Genomic DNA, 10636 nt, shown 5'->3' with positions numbered 1-10636 from the left:
TGCTCGGTTTGGATCCATCAATATCGTCAACATACGTTCGCTCCTGAAGTTCCCTTGCTGCTTCAGGGAACACATCTTGAGAAACTTTGCGTTCGAGGCAATGTTGGGGGCTGGCTTGTCACCGACGTTTAGTCTTAACCACTGATACACGGAGGGAAGGTCACGTTCATTCTTTCTCAACAGGAATCAAGCACAAGTTTAACTTTTGTGCTCCTTTCCGAAGTAAACACTGCTTGGAGAGGCATGTACCATTCTGGCTGACCATCATCAACGTTCTCGCTTGGTACTTTGATTATAAATTCCTGCTCCACTAGTTTGTCAACTTCTTCATTAATGGTTTTAAAGCAGTCCTTCTTCTTAAACGACTTTTCTGCGGAATACATTCTCTTTAAGGCTATGTCGTAATTACTCTGTCTTGGCGGCCCTGCTTCTTTCCACGGCATTTTTACCGAAACTCTTCCGTCTACTATAATACTTGAAGCTAAGAGGGCTTTCACAAACTTGTCCTCACGAAGAATATTTTCACTGCAGATGCAAATTTCTTTCGGTCGGACTCCTAAAAGATCTTACTGAACGAGTTTCTTGAGTGTCGTCTGCGGCATCATTCACAGTTCCAACGTCTACTGCCTAATTTCAGGACATCTTTCAATCGTGTCTTAATTCTGAATTGGGATCGACTTGACCCAAGAAATACCAGCCAAAACAGTTCCTCTTCGCAACAGGTTCACCAGGGTCACCACTGGCGGTGTGGATGTCGACAAAGGCGTCGAGTAGGTCAGTGGGGGTGCAGGGATGGCGCAGTGGTGAGAGCACTCGCCTTCCATCAATGTGGCCCGGGTTCGAGTCCCAGACTCGGCGTCATATGCGGGCTGAGTTTGTTGGTTCTCTACTCTGCTCCGAGAGGTTTTCTCCAGGTACTCCGGTTTCCCCTCTCCCCAAAAACCAAAGTTTTACTTGACTTCCGTTAATTGTTAATTTCAGTTTACAGTGTCTCCAATTAGTGCTCCTGCGCTAGAACGACTAGACACTTAAATAAAGTTTCTTTCCTTTCCTTTACCAATAATTAGGCCCACAGAACCACCAGAGAGATGTACCTTATCTGCTATTGACTTGAGATGTGAGTAGCTTTCAATAGCCTTAGCGTTGCTGCAGGGCTTTCTAACTGTGTATACTTGGAGATGTTTCCGGATATACACTTCCCCTTTCTCTTGTCCTCCAGTTAAGTTCATTGTCAGGTGCGTTTGAGGACCAGATAATTCATGCTGTTTCGCAGCTCTTTTGGATAGAGGGCTCGAGTTCGAGCCAGAATCCAACATGGCAAGTAAATCGGTGAACCTCCCGCCACTGTCTTGACCTTTTGCACTGGGCAAATCCCTTGATCGTTTTTGACATCTTGTGTCTTTTCATCATCCCTTCCTTGGATACTGCAATTCTCGACTTAAGGTGGAGTACCTTGGCTACTGAAGATCGTTGCATTGGGACTGAAATTGGACTGTAAGAGTCCGTTTCTCCTGTCGCTGTGCAGAGAACGGTGGTGTTCTTCTTGTATTCATCGCATGTTGTACCGACCGCCCTTTTGCAGCCATTAGTATGATGGGACGCTTTTAGGCACTTCGGATATCTTCTATTCAGTCTCGCTATCTGCCATTTTTGGTTGACAGTTGACCCCTGATATACAGGGCAGGAGGCGAGAAGATCTTTTGATTTGCAGCCAAGGGGACACGATTCGTTGTCCGTCATGCTAGTGTTGTTCGCGTGTTGATCCGTTCGCCTATGGTTGGGTTCTCCACCACCACGCTCTCTTTACCCACCGTTACCATCAGCGCCCTTTCCTCTCGATCGATGAGTTGCCTCTTAGTGAACCCCGTAATCAGATTGGTCACGTTTTCTTCTTTCTTTTCACCGTGCATCTCTCTACCGAAGTCTGCATTGTCTCGGGGTTCAAGTTTTGATAGCAGTTTTGACATGAAAAATGGTGCTTCTGAGGCGTGTTGAACTGGACATCCATTGTCCTACATATCGTTCACAAACACAGATATCGTTGTCGCATAGCGAGTCAGACTCTTTGGATCATCTTTTACAAGCCCGTGGCTGTTTATCTCGGTCAGGAGTTCGTCCATAAGCTTTCTTTCCTTCGCAAACTCTATGTCTAGAATGTTCCACGCTCTATCTATATCTTTGCAGGTTAGGGTTAGGGTTAGGGTCTGTCCACAACGATCCCTTTGGCATGGCTTTTCGGAAACGCTGAAACTGTTCTTCCTTATCTTGCTCATACTTCTACATCCAATGAAAGGAAAATAAGGTTCACAGGATCTACCAGAAGTTTTGGACTAGTTTGATCCGCGCAATTCCACGTTGCACAAAGCAACTTAATAGTCAACTGAAAAGAGATGCATGCGTATGAATACGCTTTAAAACTAAACGAATCGGGAAATGGAATAAACAATCTTTCTGCAACATGTTGTAGATATATTTACAATTCTGTAAGGCGTAATCCCCTTTTAAAACAAGCGATTTTCCTATTTTGCAAAGTCACGAATACACTGCTTTCAATCATGATTGCAATATCAGAACTCTTTCTTGTCTTATCGTTTATTTCTGATCACGCAATTAAGAGCAAGCTGCAATCTGATTGGCCAAGCGATAATTATGTTAAAATGACAAACAAAGACGTGCTTGTCCGGTCTTAACCACAAAATATCTAAAAAATTAAGCTTCGGGCAACGGAGTGCAAAACAGCATGTCTCGGCAAACGTACGCCACGTTGATTAAACAAAACAAAGATAAGCTGAAAGGAATCGCAATCAACCGTACCGATATCAGTTAGAATTTACGACAATTTATTGACTCATAAAGAAAGGTAACATCCCCTAGTTGATAATTTTCTTAGTTTACTCTCTGTATCATCTCAATTGAATTCCTTCTTGAGAACTTCGAATTCGGTAAAAAGCGACCCTGGACAATTTACCCTCGACACTCGACATAGAACCCTCGACCCTACCCTCGACTCTCGACCCTTGACAAAAACTCAACATTTATCTACCAAGGATCTCTCGAGCCTGTATTGTTTCAAAAAAAAAAAACAGGGACAAATGCTAGGCAATATGAAGAATTTTTGTATCAAATTGCTTCATGAAGAAACAGCGAACTATTCAACAACGCTGAAGACGAAGAGCATCTGTAAGAGAAAAATAGCGCACTGACTACATTTACGACCTTGAATCCAAAACGCGTGATTGAAGAATCCTTGCTGGAGGAATTTTAAAATGTTTTAGCCAATAAAATAGGGGACAGAACACTGTCAGACCAGGCATTCATGACATTGCGTGCACAGGTAATATTGTCCGTGGAGACATTTAAGCGAGCGAACTTGAACCGGCTAGAATCGGGCAAGTTGTTTATTTGGTTGTAAACTTCTCTCGTTGAGTCAAACTCACTGGACTCCTTTCATTGTTACGTAGACGCACATTCCGTTGACGTTCTGAATTTTTAAAGAAACAACTAATTTTTCGCTCTTCGCTTAGTGAAACGAGATAAAACAAAGCTTTCTATAAAATTTATTAACTCTATAAAATTTATTAACTCGAGTTAAAGAAAGGAAAGAAAACTGCTTTTAGCGATCCGGCTTGAGACGTGCAAGCCAACTCTGTTATTTAAACTAGTTACGTAGGCAGAAACAACTTGAAAATGCCTTTCCCTATATTTTCAGCTCAGAAGTGAATTGAATATGATGCACTTTTCATTACAAGTGAAAGAAAATACAAAATGTAAAACTAGCTTGAAAGCAATGTTTACATAGTTACACAGGTGACACCTACAAGTTTGAATAAACATTGTAAATAAACAGCAAGATAGTACACTTATTTTATATATCTATTATGAGAATGTTGTTTTACCGGCCTAGGCTGAATATTCTTATTGTTTTGTTGGTTTTAAGTTGAAAATATTCTTGAATTATTTTATTACATAGCAAGTTATGCATGGCATTTCCGCTTATGTGACCTTAATCAGTTCCGGTCCAGTCCCCTTTCACTTTACAGGAGTAAAGTTAATGATGATAAAACATGCAAAACGCCATGCTGCAATACTTTTCATTTTAGTGTCTAAAACCTGCCGATTAAGATTTTAAAATGTCAAGGGCGAATTTTCTTGAGTTTAGATTATTCCACCACCAGTTGATTCTACCAGACAACACCGAGGTTCATTGCTCTTCAAAGCTGGGAGACACTATTTAAACCTGGAGCAGCCTGCAGAGAGCTTTTCTTTTCGTCCCACTGCACCTCAACCAGGGCTCAGCAATTTGGCGTTGTATTTTCCCACGCCATTCACGGTACCACAGGAATACAATCGTGGTACCAGCAGTACCAGTGAAAACAGTTGACAAACCAAACTAGCTTAAATTGGACTGTAATATAAACAAACACATAAAGGAATGTTACGCGAGTGTAAACGTCCTATTGAAAACACAATCATTTTGGGTATTTTCTTTTTAAAATCCGCTGACCTAGCAGCCCAGCCGCATGCATCTTTCACCCATGAAAATTGATATCTCAGAATTTTAGAAAACTAGAAATTGCTTACAATGCAAAAAGTTGTTAGGAATACGAAAAGTTGCCGAGCAACTTGTGGAAAGCCCTACTCTGCCTTTTTTGGCTGTGTGGGAGTCATTGTCTGGCGGGCGATAAAAGGCCATTGGATGCGATGAGACATGTTTTAAACACGTGTCCACCTCTGTAAGTCGTCAAGATCACAGAAGAGCGCAAGTGGAGCTCGTGTGTGGAAGCTTTAGATCGCCACCACTTTCGCAAAATCTTCCCTTTGGTGACAGCCACATGCCACTCGGTAAGGGCTGCATGCTGGGAAGGAAAAGGAGCGCGCGCCAAAATTAAAATTTCCCGCCACCATTCCCGAAGGGGTCAATATGGCGCTCGTTGTCAGTCAGGTATGTCTTTTACTTCAAGTCATTTTCTATTCGACGTTTTCCAGGCAAAGGTGTGTATATTGTATATGTATATATTTGTAACCTTTTCGCTTAGGCTGGTTGGGATTCTACATAAGCTTACTGAAACATGTCAATACCACCTTTGTTATCTCGCAATATTTTCAGTGAATGACTCGCTATGCTTGTTCAGCTCAGTTCAAATCCCCAAAGTATTTAGCCCTAAAGTGAACTTGGGTGCGAATCCTTGTTGTTCTATCGATTAAATTATCTATAAGGAAGGTTTTCACGTTTGTGGTTATTGCATTGGTCGAAATTTGGTCGTTCGCTAGTCGTGCATTCGAGTAACTCGATAGCGGTTGTAAGGCGATAAAGCGTTTAAAGACCGTTTACCTAACACTCAAAATAGACTTCCAGAAGACCTTTGGTCGAGTCGACATAATGTTAACATCTGAGTGGTTACTTATCGAGTAAAACAAAGTAAATCTAAGGGCGCGTTCGATTGACCCTATTCCGGAAAAAGAATACGTGGAGTGATGATTAAAGCGGTATGTTTGGCGCGTGCAAAAGCAGCAAGGATAATAAAAATATGTTTAAAATAGCATTTTAGCAAATGTTTGACAAGCTTAATTTGAATCTCCGCAAAAACGAAGGATTTCCAACTTGTATTCTATGTATTCCTATTCCGGAATACTGTCAATCGAATGCACCCTAAATGTATTGATAAACTTGTGTAAATGACTGAACTTGTTTTGTGTGAAGGCACAAATTAATGAGCATGAATGTAGGTTGTGAAGAGCGGTTCCTTTGTCAAGCACTGCAGTGGGGAACTCCCTATCTGACTTTTCCTTGTCAAGGAATTTCCAGATATTATTAGTTTTGATAAAGTAAAAATTGGGCCAATTCCAAACAATGGTTCCCCTCCACCCTTAGCTTGGTGACTTGAGGGATGACTTTTTAGGTCTTCCATGATGGGACTGTTGGGGGGTTTCATCACTGGCCTGCCAGTGAAATTGTCATTGAGCTAACAAGCTACCCAGTCTGAAGTATTCCAATGACTGGTTCAATATGATAGTGCAAATATTGGTGGTCACTTGCAGGGTTACTGGGATATGTCCCTTGCCAGCTTGATCTTTATTAAGCTCACAAGCTCATCTCCATTGTTCTTTACTATGCCATCTTGCAAGGAAATTAATTTGGTCTCCTTTTCTCTGGTGGATCCATCTCGAAGTGTTTTGCAGTTCATGGGAGAGACAAGGTCACCCCTACTTTTTGTAAAGTGATTCATTGTATTCAAGGCTGCTCCCTAAGAAAATTTTCCGGGAGCTCTTCAGGCTTCCAACATGAAAAGTTAGTGACCCAAGTCATTTTTTCAATAGCCCAGAATTAATAAATTCCAGCTGGGATCATATTTACAAGAAAGTGAGGATGAATCAAGTAAAGCGCCCCTTCAGGCTACTTGTTTAGAAATTTGGTTGCCCACGCTCGTAAATAAGGCGCCCCAGGCGACCGGGCGACCCTTAGGCAGCAACCTTGGTATTGTTCTTTCTCAGTTGTTTAGTATTACTTGTTGGTTAGTATTACACTGCTCCTATCTCACCAAGGTTCATGTACTATTCAGCTTAATCATCTACCCTTTTCCTGTGTTCACTTACTTCCCTTACAGTGTGTGTGTGTCTGGTTCATGCAGAATGCATGTATTTTATCCAAACAAGATCTCCTCTGGACACTCTTTATGTACTTGAAGGCACTTAGGGGAGGTTCATTGATTTAAAATTGACATGAAAGAAGAAAGAAGACCAAACATGTAGACTTAAATGTTGTAATGATAATTACAATGTACACACTCAAGTCATAAATTTCTATTCTGGAGAGGCTTGCTTTATTTAGTCTTCCAGTGGGAAATTAAATGGATGAGAGGCATTCATTGATACAATGAACTCGTTAGCAATAATTACTCCTTTGGGATTGCTTTTTTCTCTTGTCATTGGCACTTCATGCTGAACATTGTCGGTCAATTTACAGATCCTTATGTGACTCAGATGACCAAAATATGAATTTGATCATTCACTTTCAAGTTTGTACAGTTTGCTTTCATCTGTTCAAAGTTTCATCCGGCTAAGACAGCATCTTTAGGTTTGATCAATGGGGGACAGTTTGTCCCCTTGGCTAAAATTATGGGGGGCATTTTCATTTTTTGGGGGACAGTCCATTTCTTTTCAGTTTTCTTACGTTCAAACATAGAAACAGGCAAGCCAACAAAAACATATTTTATTACCTGTTACTTGTAACTAAAAATTACAAGCAAGAAAAGTTAACTAAATGGTGTTAAACCAAGAATCAATGACTATGCTTTATACATGCACTTCAGATGCAAAGGGGTTTTGTTTATCCACAGCGCAACCAAGTTTTCTGGAAAGATCGTGATTTTGTTGGTTTCCTTTGACCCGCATCTGTTTCTTCCTCATTAATACACTGTTCTTATTCTGTTTATTTCTCCAATGATTAATCTGGCTTCCATTTAAAGAGAAAAAGCTACCTATTGTACGAATATGTTTTCGCTGTGACGCTTTATGAAACAAAGATGCATCACACTTGGTTGAGCACGAGACGTACATGTTCAGTGAAGTGTGACTGAAAAGTGACTTTAAAATGAACTTGAAACACGCATTAAAATTTCTCCTACTGTCTGTGTTTCAGCTTGTAATTTTTTTTAATCTCTTCTTATGTGCTCCCTTCTGAGTTTTCCCCCAGATTTTGAAGGGGACAATTTGTCCCCTTGGCCATTTGTGAAAGGGATGATTTCAATATCAGTGTGGGACTGGTGCATTTGCGCGGCCTCGCTCAAAGCTTGTTTTACTTCACCGCCACATTTCTGTCACTTTCAAAGTGTATCCCCTAACTTCATGTCATTTTGCAGAAATAACTTAACCCTGGGGTGCAGGGATGGCGCAGTGGTGAGAGCACTCGCCTCCCACCAATGTGGCGCGGGTTTGATTCCCAGATCCGGTGTCATATGTGGGTTGAGTTTGTTGGTTCTCTACTCTGCATCGAGAGGTTTTCTCTGGGTACTCCGGTTTCCCCTCTCCTCAAAAACCAACATTTGACTTGATTTGCGATATTCTCGGTTTTCACATGACGTCATGGCCGCCATGTTGGAGCCTCTAAACAAAGAAACGGTGGCCATGTTGGAGCCCGACCAAATCCTCTGGGAATTCGACTCTACTATTATGCAAGCGTTTGCTTTTGTTTTCGTTGAAAAACATCGCTGTTGATCACGTGAGTGAAAACCAACAATTTGTTAATTTCAGTTTACAGTTTTTTCCACAGAATTGCTCTTATCTTTTATTGGTCGGTCCTTTTTAATAATGCAATTGCTTTGACATAGCTCTGCCTGCCTGAATGACTTTTGCACAATTACCATTGCTGTTTTTAATTAAACCAATTAAAGTGTATGAAAGAGGTATCATGTACTCTGAAACTTTTAATATTAGCTGAGATTTGGCTTAAAGATCAAAATGATCAACCAGTGAAACCAGAGTGATACGTTTCAACTTTCGGGGAAATTTATTTGGAAGGACCTCCAGGGTGAAACAACTTCCAACATTGCATCCATGAGATTAAATGGCTGAAGCTTTCCTTGACATCTCCTTTGATTAAGTTATTATGGCCACTTTGATACAAAAAACTGTACAATCTGTCCGTATTAAATTTTACACATTCAACTAATTGTATGTGATTCGTGATGTGTTTAAACTCCCAAAACAGTTCCCACCCGCATTTGGGAGAGGCAGCAAGAATGCTTATGAGATCTTAAGAACTTGCAGCTACAAGATTTTGTAGGACTGACAAGGGACCTGGTCATGATGGGATACCAAGACAAGTGATACCATCTGAAAAAGCCTATGGTTAGCACCAAGGGTGATCCACTGGGGCCTCATTAATCTGATCCTGGTGTGACTCTCTTTAACCATTGTATCATACAACTCTGACAGCCTGGTTGAAGTCTGGTTGTGCTGACACTCTTTTCTCTGCTTTCACTCTCTTCTTATTTGGCAGCCCATATCATTTAAATTTATTTTTAATGATGGCCTAGCATCTCGTGCTGCCATAATCCTTGTGGCTTTGTTGTTGGAATTGGCACATACATTTCTTATTTGAACAAGTAGATTTTGCTGCATGATCTTAGCATAGTTGCCCAATCAATGAGTAATTTGGTTTGGCATTATTTTGCGCTGACCTGCTCACGTTTCCCCAGTACTTAGTGCTACTTCAAGTGATAGTAGATATCTTGACAAAAAGTTTAAAAGATAAAGCAGAAGAAAAATCCTGTTTGTTTGTTTGTTTGTTTTAAAAAATGGACTTACACTTCTCAAAAATGTGAAAGCTATGTACAAGGAAAATGGGACAAATGAATGATAAGTGTCTGTGTATCTTTTAAAAATTGCACTGCTGTAACTTTGAACAGTAATTTGTGTCCAAGTAATCTTTTCCATCTTTTCTGAAAGGAACCTGAGGAAACTTTTGAGCTAAAGCTAGAAATGGACAGTGATGAAGATAAGATTATTGACATTGAAACTTGTGAGGTAAAGGCATGATTGCAAAGCTGTTAACATGTTTACAATGTATTGCCATTAATGCTGTCTCACCTTTGCTTTTTTTTCTTAATGGCAATTTCAAAACCACATAATGGGTTATAAATTTAAAGAGTAGGGTTTCTTCGTTTCAGGGCACAATAGACAGTGCTATTGAAGGTGCTTTCCAGGATGAACTGAAACTACCAGTTTTCCTTGAGGTATCAAACTGTTTGTGAATGAACTACACAACTCTACATTGCATAAATTTTGTGTAATCTCAAACTAGTTTTAATCATTTTGTTAAACTTTTAGGGCAAACTTGACAGTCACACAGAGGGTGCTTTGCCAGATAAACTGACTCCACCAGTCTCCCTCAAGGTATCACACTGTTCCAAAAAATGCTGCATCAGACAATTATTGACCTTTCTTTTTAAAAAATTAACTTGAAGTCAATTTTTCCTTTTTTTCAATTTAATTGATAACTTTCATTCATGAAAAGTCAAAAAGCACGTTTTATTTTGAAGTCTGTGTTTTTACAGGACGCAATGGATATACCCACTGTGGGTGCCTTGCAGCATGAACTGACTCCACCAAATTCCCTCAAGGTATGAAACTACACTGTATTTCACAATGCAGTGGATTGACTAGCAAGTAGCTAAACCAGACAAAAACCCTCGTTATTTTGTGTCTCCATGACAATGAAGAGAAATTTTTGTGTTGAGTAAGAGAAAACTGCAGACATTTGTATTAACATGGAGAAATATTGGGTGGAATTTAGACAAAAAGGAATATAATGTATCACAGTAAAGTGAAGGAAAATAGCAACAGCACCAAAACACAACATTCTGTCTTGAAATAAAAATGACTGGGTTTTAAGGGATAGCAGGTCAAGGAGTGTTGACATGAAGAGGGGCCCAAATTGAAAGCCAGGAACAATCAATCAATCAATTCTTTATTTGATAAAGCAGGTTAAAATTACAAAAATTACAAAGTAATAGTTGCATTGGCAGCTATCAGCTGATGTGGACCTGCATGTGAGAGCATGCACGATTTAGTTTTGGGTGTTTAGGAGAGGGAAGAATTTGTGAGAAGTGTCAAATGGTGAGAGACATGGTCACAA

The 10636-nt window shown here is 40.2% G+C and overlaps 1 protein-coding gene across 1 annotated transcript in view; it reads left to right on the top strand.

The window, feature by feature from the left end:
- Positions 1 to 4850: 4850 nt before the first annotated feature.
- LOC138042036 (zinc finger protein Xfin-like) overlaps positions 4851 to 10636 on the top strand; it is a 15067-nt gene continuing 9281 nt past the window's right edge. The window contains exons 1-5 of the mRNA XM_068887769.1: positions 4851 to 4942; positions 9448 to 9525; positions 9669 to 9734; positions 9829 to 9894; positions 10056 to 10121. Of these exons, the coding sequence (XP_068743870.1) occupies positions 4922 to 4942; positions 9448 to 9525; positions 9669 to 9734; positions 9829 to 9894; positions 10056 to 10121 (297 nt within the window). The 5' untranslated portion in view covers positions 4851 to 4921. The remainder of the gene's footprint in view (positions 4943 to 9447; positions 9526 to 9668; positions 9735 to 9828; positions 9895 to 10055; positions 10122 to 10636) is intronic.

The sequence above is a fragment of the Montipora capricornis genome, chromosome 3, assembly GCF_036669925.1.
Source record: "Montipora capricornis isolate CH-2021 chromosome 3, ASM3666992v2, whole genome shotgun sequence".
NCBI lineage: Eukaryota > Metazoa > Cnidaria > Anthozoa > Scleractinia > Acroporidae > Montipora > Montipora capricornis.
The sequence above is the reverse complement of the archived record's forward strand: the minus strand, read 5'-3'. Positions and strand labels throughout refer to the sequence as shown.